This window comes from Pieris rapae, chromosome Z, assembly GCF_905147795.1.
Source record: "Pieris rapae chromosome Z, ilPieRapa1.1, whole genome shotgun sequence".
NCBI classification, from domain to species: domain Eukaryota; kingdom Metazoa; phylum Arthropoda; class Insecta; order Lepidoptera; family Pieridae; genus Pieris; species Pieris rapae.
The window spans coordinates 792,153-807,716 of NC_059534.1; the positions used below are offsets into that span (position 1 = coordinate 792,153).

Below are 15,564 nucleotides of genomic sequence, written 5' to 3' on the forward strand. Positions count from 1 at the left end.
AAAATTCTTTATATCAATTTTAATATTTTTTTAATAAGTAAGTTAATAAAAGGTTTTAATAAAGAAAATGTTATATAAAATACATAAAAGTAGAAATACATATATACACCAATCAATAGAGTCTATAATATAACAAAGGCATGTTTGTAAATCAACAAGTTACTAAAACGAGTTTATCAACAGGTCAGACGCGAGCTGATTTCAAAGCAAGATGTTTTGTGTTTTGTGTTTTATTTTGTGTGCGGTAAGCCTTTTTTAAACATTTCATACTATTTATATATATGTAACGCAATATGCACCCTATATATCACATAAATAGTGAATATAGTACTAAAGATGTCTGCCAAGAGACCTAAGGTCACTGACGGAGCCCTGGTATTATCAGTGCTTTAAGGTGGCAGTTTTTCCAAAGCTATCACCACCACGATAATGAAGGGCTGTCTTCTCCACTTTGAGAGGAAGCGAGAAACGAATAAGACAGAGCAATCAAATCTGCTTTAGTTTTTACCACTTAAATAATAATTATCTTAAATACTACTTACACCTATTCACATATACATTATACTCGTGAGCTGTCGGTGTACCGCACATCTTCAGCACTTATTGGCAACAGCAACGTGAGCACAAAGCCAACTTACATCCTTCTACATCTGAAATGGAACTCCACGGCTCAAGAGTCTAGTCCTGTTCCAAAGGGACCAAAATTAAAGTTGTAGGATTCTTATTTTCGAGCCGTTTATTTTTCGCCTGCTCAGAGGTGAGACGGGGCAAATGTGCCCACACCAGTTCCATCCCATACCTAAGCCCGTCCCACCCTCCAAATTTATTCCATATTAAATTAATTCATCTCATATTATTCAAGCATTTTGCTTGGGGCCTAAAGTAAACCGCAGTAATGGCAAGGAAAGTTACAGATTGAATAATTATATTATAAAATAACGCCAAAAAAGCCATGTAAAAATATGCATTTAAATGACATAATAATAACAATAAATGCATCTTGCATTTGGGAATCGAATCACCTCCCCCTTAAAAGAAAATGCTTTATACACGGCAGTGATTTAAACCTTCTGGGAAGCTGATGAAATAGTTGGATAGCCATGGCGTAACAATTCATTAAAACACAAAAACTGGCAGCTTATCTGATTTTTCCATGGAGACACAACGAAAGAATACTTCAGTGAGAAAATTGTATCATTCAGGTTTAAATTTTGTTTCAGCATGGCGCAGTGGTACCTTCGTATAAAATGAACGACGGTTTTAGTATACCAGCTATAGCCCTGGGTACTTGGCTTGGCAACAACACCAAGGTACTATTAATGAAAGAAAGAAAGAACTTTTTTAGATACCAATATACAGGAATATTTAGATAAATTAGAGTGCACTCGCCCCCACACTAGGATTTCCTGTGTTGTGGGCAGCCAGTCTCTTCCTTTTCAAATCCTAACAGTATTGCTTAAATTATTTCTACAGTACACATTTATATTTATACTATTTTTGTACAATAAGAATAATTTCTGTATCAGTATAGTATCAGGATTGGGAGAAGAGATATAGGACGGTAGTTTGAAATTTCTATTTTATTGCCTGATTTATAGATAGATTTTTTAGCTATTTTTCATAATTCAGGGATTATGGAAAATAGCTAATATAACACTGCTCAATACTAAGATTGCAGATATGAGAAATTGGTGCAGCAATAATGTTTTTTAATGAAATTACCACTCGATTACTAATATTATCACCTGGGGCAGAATGTGGCTTAAGAGAACTAATAATTTTTTTAACTTCACGCTCGTCACAAGTCAGAAATAGAAGGGAAGTTGAATTAGCGGAAACTTGTGCTCTCTGCAATTGAGAAAGAAACAGGGACCAAAGTTTTTACATTTTTTTAAATTTCCATTTATCAATTTTTACTGTAAGAATGTATATCTACAGCCAATTATAAAAACTTTTTTTTCACGTGGAGCCCTCTACCGATAACGTGGAGAAGGCAGTGACTTGGGCGATAGAGTCGGGCTACACACATGTAGACACGGCCTGGATATACAAAGTAGAAGATCAAGTTGGTCGAGCCCTGAAGAAATTTAAAAGGGAAAATGTTTTTATTACAACAAAGGTACGTTAACAATATGAAATTATGAATGTATTAATAGCAAAGTTTCGAGTATTTATATCTGAATTAGAATTTGAAACGACATTTGTATTCGAAGAAAACAAAGAAAGTTAACTGAGTTTAATAAAATTGGTCTAAGTAAAAAATAATGAGACGAAGAAAAAAAAAGTACTAATTTATAAATAGTAACTAAATGAACAAAAACTCAAATAAAGTTTTCTTAACATTGATTTTTATCTTAACATTATTTAAATCCATGTATATTGTACACGTTATCATATGTACATTAAAATATTACAACGAATAGAGACGGTTATATTTTAGCGATATTACCTATAATATAATATATACACTGCCACTTTCACCCATGGTCAAAGGACTTTTTTATACGAAACATTGCAGCACCCTACTCACTCCAGGAACTCTGTTTCTCTTATGAGGGGTTTTTGTGGGAATACCTTACCCCCAACACGACCACAAAAAGATTCTCGCTTTCACATACTATCGGGACCTCATAGGCTACCTAGATCATATTCTCTCCCTTACTAACCAGTCTAGACCTAGCTAATGATGCCAAATAACTGCTACTTCCTCGTGTTGGATTACAGCGAAGAGCTTGTTCACCAAGCACTCACAGGACATTTTCTTTTGCTAACTAGTTAACTGTGGAGTTGACTTCCCTGCTAGTTAGGACCTCCCATTGTTAATAAAAAGAGCATACTTCTCCCTCAAAGTATACCAAAGACCCACCAAAATGGGTGTCCATTACACAACTGCCCCTGTTGCCCCCACCCTATGCTTTAAACAGGCCTTGTCATGCAGTTTTTGCATGCAAGGATTTTAATTTTTTTATATTTAAGGCTGTGAAATTTGTATCATTACAGTTGTGGAACGACAAGCACGCCCGATCATCAGTCATACCAGCGTTAAGAGAATCGTTAGAGAACCTACAAACTACATACGTGGATCTATATTTGATACATTGGCCCGTGGGACAATTCGTAAGTATTCAGACAATGAGCTGGATAGGAAAAAAATCTCATCTGTTTTCCTGTATTTAAAAGGTAGGTAGGTGATCAGCCTTGCCTGACAAATGTGGAGGAGTGGTGGTGAATTCATCCTCCAACCTAAAAGAAGGCCTGGACAAGTTTGGCCACTGACAGGGTTTGACCCTGGTGCTCCCAGTGGCTAAAGTCAAGTAGCTAACATATTATATGCTTAGTTAAAAATACTTTGTAAGCGCGTACCCGAAGTATGTGATTTCATGATCGCAGCGTAGTTATAAGGAATACATTACTATTATAATTAATATTTATGTTTAGTTTCATCGATATAGTGAATACATACTTATTGCATTAATTAATTAGAATACAAATAACACTTTTATGGTAAGCCTGACGATTTTCCTCAATATTTCCCGCCAAAACGCTAGCCAATCTCAGAAACTGCTTAGTCTGTGATACATTATACAACATGTCCGGCGATTTTTACAATAGATACAAGTTTGTTATAATCAGTTATATATCAGGTAATTTAGTAGATATATGATTTGTATTATTTATATCTAAAATTATGAGTACTCAATATGAATAAAAGGCATGTATATATTTTAAAGTGGTTTTGTAAATAACAAATGTTTTGACAAGACCCATGATTGGTTGATTTTTCTTGACTAGCTTACGTCCGAGGTCCGGGTGAGTATTCTATTTTGGAGAACGATTGGAGATCATCACAAAAATTGTTAAGTAAAAATTAGAGAACATTAACCAAGTATATGGTTGTCTTAATTAAATTTATTTTTATGTTTAACACGATTCAATTTTCTGTATTTTTATTTTTGTTGATTGAAAAATAATTTTTCAGCTAAACGGATCCTATGACTCGACTGATTATTTAGAAACATGGCGTGGTCTCATAGATGCGAAGAACGCAGGTCTCGCGAGATCTATCGGTGTTTCCAACTTCAACCAGCAGATGATTGATAGGATCCTGGAGAATGGACTCGAGAAGCCAGTAGCTTTACAAGTTGAGGTATTGAAGTTACATCAGGTTATTAAGTCGTACGTTGTCTCGGTTAAGGCCCAATATTTGTTATTGACATTCTTGTCACATTTACCACCACACCTTAAACTGCGACAATTTTCACCATAAATAAAAATATGTGAACCTGCCAACCTTACATAACACAAGATGACAGATAATAACACATTCTTCCGTCGTTTCTTCGTCTCTTAGGGTCATGTACTTAACAGAATGTAGTATCACGCTTCAGAATTATATGGTGCAATCCATATATAAATTAATAAATTATGGCGTATGAAGTTTACTTTAGAAAATTAAGAGCGTTTTAATATCTAAGTAAAGAGCTTCACACATATAATCTCTTTAATCATAATTAAATTCAGCTATTAACACGATTCGATATTGGTTTTGTATGGGATTGACATCCATACAAATTTATTTAGTGTTAGTACCTCACATTAATATATATATATATGTATGTGAGATACTAACTACTATATATTTATATATATTTTTAGTTGAATCTCAACCTCCAACAACCAGCTCTTCTAAGTTATTGCAAACAAAAGAACATAACAGTCATGGCCTATACTCCCTTCGGCTCCATTTTTCCCTCGAAGGCGAAAGAATCCTCGCCTCCACCACGGGTAGATGATACCGCGGTGGTTGCCATGGCTATGAGATATAACAAGACTGTGCCTCAAGTTGTGTTAAGATATTTGGTGAGTACTATTAGTTATAGAATAGCCGTCGTGAGTGGAAAATGTATGGATTAAGCAAGCTCAAACAATTTGTATTAAAAACTTGGCGATTGAAAAGAGTGGCGGAAAGTTTCTTGCCAGTTCTTCTTACCTGCTCTACGCCCTTCACTTGCGAACTGGTGGTAAATGTAAAATTTACGATTAATTTAATTTGTTTTCCTTGACGTTCATAAGTGTACATGTTTACCTAAATGAATAAAAATATTATGACTATGACTATGCTCACTTTCTTTTTCAGGTGGAGTTGGGCGTGGTCCCGCTCCCGAAGTCCCTAACAAAGTCTCGCATCGAACAGAACATTGACATATTTGATTTTTCTCTCTCCGATGAGGATAAACAACTACTTAAAAGCTATGACAAAAACTACAGAACAATACCTCAATATAAATGGCTGGAGCATCCATTTTATCCCTTCGAGAGGACAGTCTATTAATCTATGAAATCTATTATTTTAACTTAGGTCTCTTGGTGTCGACATTCCATCACATTAGGGCTTGGGATTGTCAGGTTCTTAATTCTAACCATTTTTTAAGTTTATTATTATTCCTCTTGTCAGTAAAAGCGAAAAAGCTCTCAAAATAATAGTACATAAACACATTTTTTTGTTTGTAGCACACTTCTGTTACCTGTTCCCTTACCCCCTTTTACTGCCTGCCTGCCGGCCTCCTGCCCCCTGACCCTACAGCCTATTCCTTGGCAATCGGACAATCTATCAGTGTTAGTACCAATATTAACTTGATACTACTTCTGTATTACAAATATATAGAAATCTCTCCCTTTAAATTAAAAAATAAAACAGTGAGTAAAAATATTAATTTTATTTATACATTTAAATCTAAAAAATATAAAACCATACATTATCTTACATCTCAACTCACTCTGAATTTGTAAATTTTTAACAAAACTTTTATAACCAAAACTCAAAAACACTTAGAAGAACTTCTTTGCTTGGGCTTCTTTCCTTTCCCTGAAAAAATAAAAAACCAGTCATTCACTCGACGTTGACAATTGACTACCGCTAGTAAAATTAATCTTTCAGTTCCCGAGTAATTTGTTGACAAACATACATCTCATCTTAAATAGATATCTATTAAAATAAGTCGGCTACACATTTCTAGTATAAAAATCAACTCACTTGTACCACTGATATAGGAACAAGACCAAAAGTTGGCCACTTATGACGAATAGCAGCATTCCCGTCGAGACACATGTGACAGACGGACAGTTTTGGGATGGATTTGGAGATGACATTCTATAATTGAAGAAAAAATGTTAATATAATTACAATTATACTAATTATAAAAACACTAACTTCTTTAAGCGATTTGTACAGTGATTAATTAATAATTATTGCACAGATAAAAAAAATATGTTGGAATAAAAACGCAACATTTTTTTTATGATTACTGAAACCCGGAAAGAAATGAGGGTGAATTTTATTATATTTTTTTTATTATTATATTGTTTTTTTATGAAAATATAAAATAAATATAGTTGTAAAAAAAACGGACCTTTGTGCGACTCCTGCCAGACTGTTCTTGACTTGATGGACGTTGTCCCGGAGTTCGTTGAGGAATTGGGGGTTGACCCCGTTGCCCCCACCACCGCCCCCAGTCGTCAGTAGGGTGTCGGTTTTGCGATTCACTTCTACTACGAATGACCTGAAACGTTACTTATACGTTTAAATTTATCATCTCGTGCTGTGCTCTGAATCGAAATCCAATCACAGATTTTTATCATTCTGACCTGGCAAACGTCGTTTTGCCATTTATATCATCCATAATAAAAAAACATTTGTGCAATTCACACATGGTAGAAGTGAAACCTTCAAAAACAAATATAAATTAATCATTTTCCACTATCTAAATGTGTGTGTTCTTTAAAAACAGTATATTTTAATTATACATTTTAATTTATAAGTTTAATATAAATCTTTAATTTGACAAAAACTAAAACAACGAAAGTTTGAAATTCGATCAAAAAATAAGCGGCAGTAAAGAGAGGCTGTATAATGCCTCCTATCTCATTTTCTCCCACGTTAAATCATATGATGAATTGATGTTTCTGTCTCTCTTTACCGCTGCATCCGGTTTGAAATCACGACGATTCGAAAGAAGTTTATCTATCTCATTTTCTCCCACGTTAAATCATATGAATTAATGTTTCTGTCTCTTTTTACTGTCGCTTTTTCGTTGCATCCGGTTTGAAATCACAACGATTCTAAAGAAGTTTCACTTCAAAAATAGGGGTTGATCGTAGAGGGGTTAAAATTAGGAGTCGTATGTATTTTTAAATGCTGTATCATAAAAAATGAATTAAAATTGAAAAAATAAACTTAGGGGTGTATTAACATTTAGGGGGATAAAAAATAGATGTTGTCAGATTCTCAGACCTACCCAATACGCACACAAAATTTCATGAGAATCGGTCAAGCCGTTTCACGAGGATTTTATATATTAGATAGCACGAATTTTATTTATCGATTTCTTGCCAATTGCGTGATCTGAATTTCTGATTTTTCGATTTTTTCCGAGAAAAAAAACCCGATTAATTTAATGAACTTCAGTCTACTATAAAAAATATACTATATATATATTTATAAACCGTACTTACTTAAGCTCCGATACAGTTTGAATCATCAATTGGTTGTTCGATGTGAAGACCTCCCAGTCGTGGCGCGTAATTGGGAATTGGGGCATCTGGACCATCAATTAAAACATATTATAATTTTTTAAACGTCATCGCTTTTTATATTATACTAGCTGACATGGCAAACGTCGTTTTGCCATGTACATATATCATTTATGGTTATTGTGCCTCACTCGACATAGATAGGTATAGTGTGTCGCGGACTTTTTTGTAGATATTTATAAGATCTACAATTACTTAGAACATTTTATGGTTCTATCTTTAATAGCTTAGGCAGGGTACGCAAAATAAGTAACTTTTTTTGTTGATTTTTTACATCTTGTGTCCGAAAAACCCTAATATCTTACGGAACCCTATTTTTGTTCAAAATTAAAATAGCCTATATTATATTGGATAATGTAGCTTTCGAATGGTGAAAGAATTTTTTAAAATCGGTCCAGTAGTTTATGAGCCTATTCATTACAATCAAACAAACAAAGTTTTCCTCTTTATAATATTAGTGTACATAAAAATAGTCGTAACAGTAATGATGAGCCGTTTCACATTACCTGCACAGCCTGTCCGGGTTGCGCCTGTGGGGGCTGTCCCTGAGACTGGGTGTAAACAGCCGACAGCATCGAGAGAGAGTTCATCTGCTTGCCGATCACCTGATTATGAAATAATAAAATAAAAATAAAATCATTTATTTCAGACCAATTAATAAGTTCATATGTTGTTAGTATAGTAAAACTTATTTGATTATGAAATTAAGTTCCTAATATCAAAATAAATCACGTCATTAAATTTGGATTATAGTGCACCTTATTTAGATATGAAATGGTTGCTGTGTGCCAGAGATTAGGCAAAATCAAATAATAACACTTCCCTAATAACTTCGCAACTCACCTCATCAACTTTCTTATGCAACTCCCTCGTGACATCCTGTATATGAGACAGAGACTGGAAGATCTGCCTCAACTCCCTCTGACCGTCCGACTCGAACCAATCCTCCATCTCGTCCTTTTCTCGCATCTGAAATAATTTTTTTGGAGTATTTTCTAGAACATTCTATTTATATGTCAATTATAATACATACATCCTATATCTTACCTCATCGGGATGCTCTTTCCTATAGTCTTCTTTCTGCTGTTCCAACTTCTTCTGATATTCCTGGTACTCTTGAGAGAGTTTCTGCTGCTCATCGTTGCTTATCTGTTGACCGCCTGGAAACATGAAGAATGAATATTTTAGATATCACGTATACACAGCGCCATCTATTGTGCCAAACTATTAAGCTTACCTTGCTGCGCACTGTGAAGCGAGCTGGTCAGCAGGTGTATCACATCGTGGTCATCCGCCAATCCGCCGGTGGCCGCTGACAAACCGAAGAAACCTCCGCGCGGTAACTGCACGTTTTCCGCTCGGAAACAGAGCTCGTAGTCCTCCTCGTTGTTTGTTAGGCCTAGTACACATGACACAGGTTTAAAACTCTTAAGGGGTACCAAATATCACACACACCACCGTCGTTTGGTGATAGTGACGTCGTTTCATAAGTATCATGTTTTGTTTTGAAACGTTTTCAAACCAAAGGACGTTAAAATATTAACTTGAATGCGTCCCGAAATCGGTTTCACACAATTCCTATCGCCAATTAAACCAATTGATTAATATAAAGAATAAAAATATCTAATAATCCCGGAAACTACCTTGGTCCTTCGAGCCGGAAAACGAATAATCTCGTATGGAAGATAGCTTTGTAAATGTTTTAAACCCTTATTCTGTAAAAGCTAAAAGCTTTGTTAGAAGCTGTTTTGTTTAGCAAAATAAATCACCATAACTATTATATTATCTCGTAAACCATTCTGTATATTGCTACAAACTGCAATAGATTCCGTCCAGAACTTTTCAGTTTAACTAAATAAAAGTTAGGCTGGACTTTAGCAGGCATTATCAAGCCCCACCTCTAGAACATACCTGAACATTCATGATGACAGGTATTTTCTAGAGGTGGCTGTCTTCAGCCAGCGTTCGTATTTAACTGTAGATTCAACTAGCGCAGCAGTCTCTTCATTTGTGTTCAGCCCATAGCACAAAATACCAGATCCAGAGACGACCCCTATATCCACATCCACATCACAGATTTAATAATCCTAGCCACTCACCATTGTGGAAGTAGACAGTTAACGTGTTCATATAGAACTCAATTCTCGCCCTGGTGGGGAACGGCTTATTTCTGAAGTCGCGAAGACATCCCGAGAGCAGCTGGGTTGAGCCATCACTAAAAAAATAGCACATGATGTATAACCGTGGATTGTAAAACCTTGGACCAAATTCAGTACGTATTAAAGAATCTTGCAAGCCCTCTGGCAATGCGAGTCTATTAGTGGTTTATATCACTTAACATCAGGTGAGTCTTCTGCTAATGTCAAATCATTAAAAAAATCGGGAGAAAATAGACCTAGAGCGACCCGAAACCTATACCCTGAATAGCAGATATTCTGGTGGGGGCAGAATTAATCTGGTAGGCAGGGGATGAGCAACGCATTTCCACCTCAAACATTATAAAAACTTATTTCTAAAGAAAGAAACGCTAATATTCACCTCTTATGATCGAAGTTTTTCGTTCCGTCATTCAAAACCGCCATTATATAGGGGTTATTGTGTTTATTGTCATTGTCAAACGAGTCGAAAATGACAGCTAAACCATTCCACCTGTCAGATGAACCGAAAACGTCACCCGTGTAATCGCCGCGCTGGGTCGTATACCAGAATGCCTGAAAACCAATATTCAGCATTACGTATTAATGAACAAGAGGCACCAGAAGATAAAGAGAAAGGTTGGATATAAACAACTTGAATGGCCCTGCCATTCAAGTTGTTTATCTCTTGCGCGATTCTAAAATGCTTCTCGGCGGATGTGATACAGTCATATAATGCTGCTGGTCAGATGTAGCAGAGAAATTAATATTTATGCTTTAAATATGAAAAATAAACATGCATAACTTCAAGAACCCGTACGCCAAAACACAAGATGGCGTCGTACATAGACTGACGTCACATGTCACAGTGACAGATGCCATCGTGTCTACAGAAGTAGAGCCTTCTGCCTGTTCCGCCCTGTGTTTTAAAAAACGTTAAATATAAAAGTTGTAGCAGTAATAATATCGTTTGAGGATATAAGTGCCAAATCATAAAAAAATTGGAGGGAAATTAAAAAAAGTTAACGACCTATTCAAATATTAATACAATACCATCAAAAATTCATAATTTCAAATGGCTTCGCATTTTTTTATTTTTTTTATTTATTTATTACACGAAAATATGACATCACAAAAACACACATTTACACTTCCACATCAATTACGTTAGAACTTAAGCAATATATGTATATAATATAAATGAAAAACCAAACAAAATTAACAATTACTAAAACTAAAAGATAAAAAATAACAGTAAGAAACAAACTAAACCACATTAAGAGCCTGCAAATCAAAGTTACGGTAAGTTGTCCATTAAACCCATAGACGAACGTCATTAGTCAGTGACTGGTGCGACGCCTAGAAGAGAAGCTGAGTTTTGACAGGTTCTTGAAACGATTGTATAGGTTCTAGAGACCTTGATTTTTATAATCTTGTCAGACCCATTTTGTCAACATCATTAGCCCGGAAAATAGCCCGATTCTACCCTTAAGCGTTACGTATATCAAAATCTAGCTTCTTACCAATCCATCAGCCCCTATGCGCCCTCGACCAGTGATCTTGAACATGACATCCACCTCCCACCAATCAAAGTTGATAGGTTGCTTCGTCCATATCGCTCCTTTTTGACTGCGCAGTGATGGTGCAAGACGCACGCTCTCACCCGACGCTATTGCATCTGAAAGGAAAAATACTGTATGAACTCTTCCCTTTATAAAACCTGTGGCGGACCTGCATGGACCATTTAGGCTTGGGTCTCAGATATCTGTTTCATGGTCTAATAGGCTAGTGGATGATCAGATACACTTTCTATGATGAGGCCACTAAACTTACACCTTTTTAACCATATTTAAAAAAACAAAAACATTCTACTTAATTATACTAAAAGATGTTTTTCACAAATGCACTTATCTAAATGCAAACTTAAGGAAAATTATTTCTTTGATGACACCGACGCACCTGACAAGTTCATTAGGTTATCACTAACATTGTGAAGACATAATTTATTAATAATACTTTAAGTATTTAAGAATTACAAAATTAATATAATTCTTTAAGTAATTATTAATAACGCCGAGAAACCTCGATTGGCCAGAAGATCGAGAGACGTAAGTAACAGTGGAAAGGCCATAGGCTCGGAAGAGATTCCAATTATATTCCCCAAGCAGGCGCTTGTTTGGAACCGGCAAAGAAAGCGTACGCGTGGCTGCCAAGCAAAATTGTCGTCGTACAGCAGAAGAGAAAAAGAGAACCGGAAAGATTATTTGCCCCATCCTGGGGTCAAATAATTTCATGTTAAAAAAATCACACGTTTTATTTATGTAATCTTTCAAGAATTACGAAAGTCAAGATCAATAACAAGAAGACTCTCAAATCTTATGCCGGCCTATTAAGAATTGCTACGCTCTTATCATAAAGGTCCCTAAGTCGAAATAAAATAAAATAAATCAGTGGCGCTACAACCTCTTTAGGCCCTGGCCTCAGATTTTGGAATCTGTTTCATGATCATTTTTTAAATCTAATAGCCAAGTAGGTGATCAGCCTCTAGTGCCTGACACACGTCGTTGACTTTTTGGGTCTAAGACATGTCGGTTTCCTCACGATGTTTACCTTCAGCGTTCGAGCAAATGTTAAATGCGCACATAGAAAGAAAGTCCATTGGTGCACAGCCCGGGATCGAACCTACGACCTCAGGTATGAGAGTTAGCCACTAGGCCAACACTGCTCTTCCCTAAGTGGAATAGGTCCAGAAATACTTCAGGCCCAGCTGGCGATATACGTAAGGATGTGAATGACCAACCACACTGGCTAGTGTTAAATACGCACATAGTCAGAAAAATAATTGATAGTTAAAGAAATAGAAAATTGTCTTTACAACCTACCACTACACAGCTTAGCCACCACCGCCACGCCCAACACTGCTCTATTTTATACCAAAGGCATACAATTATTTATATAGATGTGTTAACATTCGCATAATAAAAATATAATCTAAAGATATGCCACAGTAGTTAAAGTGTAGATAATTTTAAAATATGATAATAATTTGATATCTCCAAGTAGCCATTATACACAGACAGTATTTCTTGTTTTACAACCTATTCAAATTATCAATTTATCAAAATATGTTGATGTGATGAATTTTCTGTGCACTTGTCTTTCTTGTTCACTGTGAACAAGAAGGGGATGGATGCTTGCCACAGACATAATGTTATAACGCAATAAAGGTATTGGTAAGGCATAGTTGTTGTAAAACATACAACCAACTAAGACCAACTTCGAAATAACACCAAATATTTATTAATAAATACAACATAGACGGTGTCAAGACAAAGTATAAGACTCTGGGGTCGGCAACAAACTTGCCTCTTAGTGTTGCAGGTGCCAATTGGATCGCAATTAGCACTTGAATCAAGTATCAAATCTCTGGTTGTGTTAATTGAGTCAAAGTTTTTTGCCCAATTTAACTTCTATATCTGCTGTAGCCCTCTATGGAATCATTCAGTTCTATTAGGTGATTTGGATAATCTTTTAAAAACTTTTTTGAAATCTATTTAGATGTCCATATTGAAACACCTTGGAATCAAGCATTGGTCCCAATTCACTTTAGCCGATTAGAGGTATGCAAACAACCAATAACAAGTGTAGCTCTTCTTATCCTCTTAGCAAATCTGAATTCCAAAACCTATGAGGTCCTACTCAATAACAGACCATGCAAGGTTGTTGGCTATGGGGTCTAGCAAAGCTTGTCATTGGCTTAATACTTATCCTTCACTAAACGCTGGCGCCTTTTGGACATTCAATCACTTCGCAATGCCATCAGCTCCCGCTTAGGAGTGCCCATATGTACTTACCATAATTGTCCCTTTGAAGCATTGGAATAATTAAGCCTTGAACACCATAGCCTCCTTTACCAAAAGAGTGCAGGTTGTTTTTCTCGCCGCGCAGAGCTTCAGGACCTCATATGTCCAATGGAATGTCGATGTTCCCTTGGAAGATGGGATGGACTTTTGTATGAGATGCTACTTGTGTGGACACATTAGCAGTTGGATTTAGATTTACATTCTCCCAAAATTTATGATACTGATTATGTAGGTGTCTCGGGTGCCAAGCCTGTTTTATAAATACTGTATATTTGATAACTAGAAATTTTCAATTAAAAATGTGTTTTACAGTCAGAACCGTTTACGATATCATTTAGAACAACATACCTATTATATTGACCAAAATTAAAACTACCAACTGAATTCTACAGTATTAGGTTCTTAAATACCATTACAATGTCATCATCTGTTAAGACTTAGATTTTTTACAACCAAATATTAGTAGTCCTTGATGAAGTTATGACAGATTTTGACTGTATATTGTTCTACACTCCATATTTATTGTAAATGGAATTGGAACCTAATTATTTTGTAATTCTACAACCTAAGGTATATAAACTTGTATTAATTAACTGAATGTTTGCTGAATCCATTGAACAAAAAATTAATACTCCTTCAAATAAAACCTAAATCAGCAGATTAAAATGAAATTGTTCTTATAAGTTGCATTCTGTATAATAAATGTATTAATACTGTTCCTTCTACTTCCATGTTCTAATATAATTTATGTATGTATATTTTTTACATAAAGATTGTTTTAAGAATTATACTTAATTAAATATCTGTAATTTGTATAAAACCTTTTGGGTTCACTTTCCACTTGTTTTAGTACAGGTTCTGTTATTTAAAGAATAAATAAAGCATCTTTGAAACAAAACATGGAAAATTCTCAAACAGTAGTTGTTTTATAACTATTTTTCAACATCTATTATGGTTGTATACCGTGTCGGTTCTGTTATTTTCATGGCGTATTTAAAATCGATTATGAAGGCGTCACCTATATTAAAACTAGTTTGACGAAAAACTTAAATTTTTAATACTCTATAATTCAACATGCAAGTAATTTCGATTTGGTCCATTATAGATCCTATCGTCAAGTGTTATTGTAAAAAATTTGTTCAAATATGGAGATATTTGCTCAAAAATTTGCATCCGTTCAAAGTCATTTTAAATAAGGGGCAATAACATTTTAATTCATAAAAACCTTTACAAAAAACTGGAAACAAAACTAATTTTTGCCGTCGTGGAACGTAACAAGATTTGACAAACAACCTCTCTCTTGCACTAAAGCAAAATCCAATTGCGCTATCTCTGTCTCGTTTGACACAAATCACTGACGTGTAACAACACGGCGTTAATTACACGAATATTGAAACAACAATTTGAAATAGCGAATAAGTCTATGTAAATTTATTTATATATTATACATTTCAATATAAAATAGGAAGGCAAAAGGCCAAAATATAGAGAAAACAACACTTACTTCCGCCATACTCCCAAAACGGCACCGACCCATCTTTTTGTGCTAAGTACGGTGGTTTGAAAGAATACTTGTATTCGAAACGTCTATGAACTGTTTGTTGCAAACTTGAATTCACTAAGATGCACACAATTGAACACAATAAGAAATTTATACTAAGAGAAATCATTTTAACCGCGGAGTGCTCAACATGGGCCTTCAAGTTACAACTTACAACCTAATGTGTCCAGTGTCACGTCAAGACTGTATGTCAAACACAAAACATCACAATTTTATCACCACTATCAGTGACAGTACTAAATTTATAACCACAGTTTAGTAAAATGTCCTAGATTATGCATACTGTAAAAGTTGTGTGGTGATTATATGATAACATATAATATGCATTCAATTGAAAAATAATTTTAAATAAATATATATATAAAATTCAATAGAAATCAGACGGTTAGATTCGATTTTTTTCATTAACCAGACG

General features: G+C 35.1%; 2 protein-coding genes across 3 annotated transcripts; one reads left to right on the forward strand and one right to left on the reverse strand.

Annotated features, from left to right (window-relative positions):
* The first annotated feature begins 153 nt into the window (after nucleotides 1-153).
* On the forward strand, nucleotides 154-5,709 carry LOC110993395 (aldo-keto reductase AKR2E4). Its single transcript, XM_022259652.2, has 7 exons — nucleotides 154-244; nucleotides 1,221-1,310; nucleotides 1,970-2,119; nucleotides 3,001-3,117; nucleotides 3,980-4,147; nucleotides 4,657-4,860; nucleotides 5,138-5,709. Exons 1-7 carry the CDS (start codon nucleotides 212-214, stop codon nucleotides 5,330-5,332), a joined length of 957 nt encoding a protein of 318 aa, XP_022115344.2. The 5' UTR covers nucleotides 154-211; the 3' UTR covers nucleotides 5,333-5,709.
* Nucleotides 5,703-15,341, reverse strand: LOC110993394 (protein ERGIC-53). Of its 2 annotated transcripts, none has more exons than XM_022259649.2 (12): nucleotides 15,093-15,341; nucleotides 11,249-11,403; nucleotides 10,129-10,301; nucleotides 9,690-9,805; nucleotides 8,828-8,989; nucleotides 8,638-8,750; nucleotides 8,434-8,559; nucleotides 8,097-8,195; nucleotides 7,513-7,598; nucleotides 6,411-6,560; nucleotides 6,035-6,151; nucleotides 5,703-5,866 (listed from the first exon to the last, which is right to left on the reverse strand). In XM_022259649.2, exons 1-12 carry the CDS (start codon nucleotides 15,256-15,258, stop codon nucleotides 5,830-5,832), a joined length of 1,500 nt encoding a protein of 499 aa, XP_022115341.2. In that variant the 5' UTR covers nucleotides 15,259-15,341; the 3' UTR covers nucleotides 5,703-5,829. The 2 variants fall into 2 exon arrangements, with proteins under 2 accessions (XP_022115341.2, XP_022115342.2); XM_022259650.2 differs by lacking the exon at nucleotides 15,093-15,341 and adding an exon at nucleotides 12,608-12,707.
* Nucleotides 15,342-15,564: the final 223 nt, after the last annotated feature.

Excerpts from the sequence above, each read along its gene's own strand:
- LOC110993395 (XM_022259652.2), top strand. The coding sequence starts at position 212 with ATGTTTTGTGTTTTGTGTTTTATTTTGTGTGCG. Across the intron at positions 2,120-3,000 it reads ATGTTTTTATTACAACAAAG|TTGTGGAACGACAAGCACGC; the intron begins GTACGTTAACAA and ends GTATCATTACAG. Across the intron at positions 4,861-5,137 it reads AAGTTGTGTTAAGATATTTG|GTGGAGTTGGGCGTGGTCCC; the intron begins GTGAGTACTATT and ends TTTCTTTTTCAG.
- LOC110993394 (XM_022259649.2), bottom strand. The coding sequence starts at position 15,258 with ATGATTTCTCTTAGTATAAATTTCTTATTGTGTTCAATTGTGTGCATC. Across the intron at positions 8,751-8,827 it reads GCTTCACAGTGCGCAGCAAG|GCGGTCAACAGATAAGCAAC; the intron begins GTAAGCTTAATA and ends TCATGTTTCCAG. Across the intron at positions 6,152-6,410 it reads CTGGCAGGAGTCGCACAAAG|AATGTCATCTCCAAATCCAT; the intron begins GTCCGTTTTTTT and ends CTTCAATTATAG.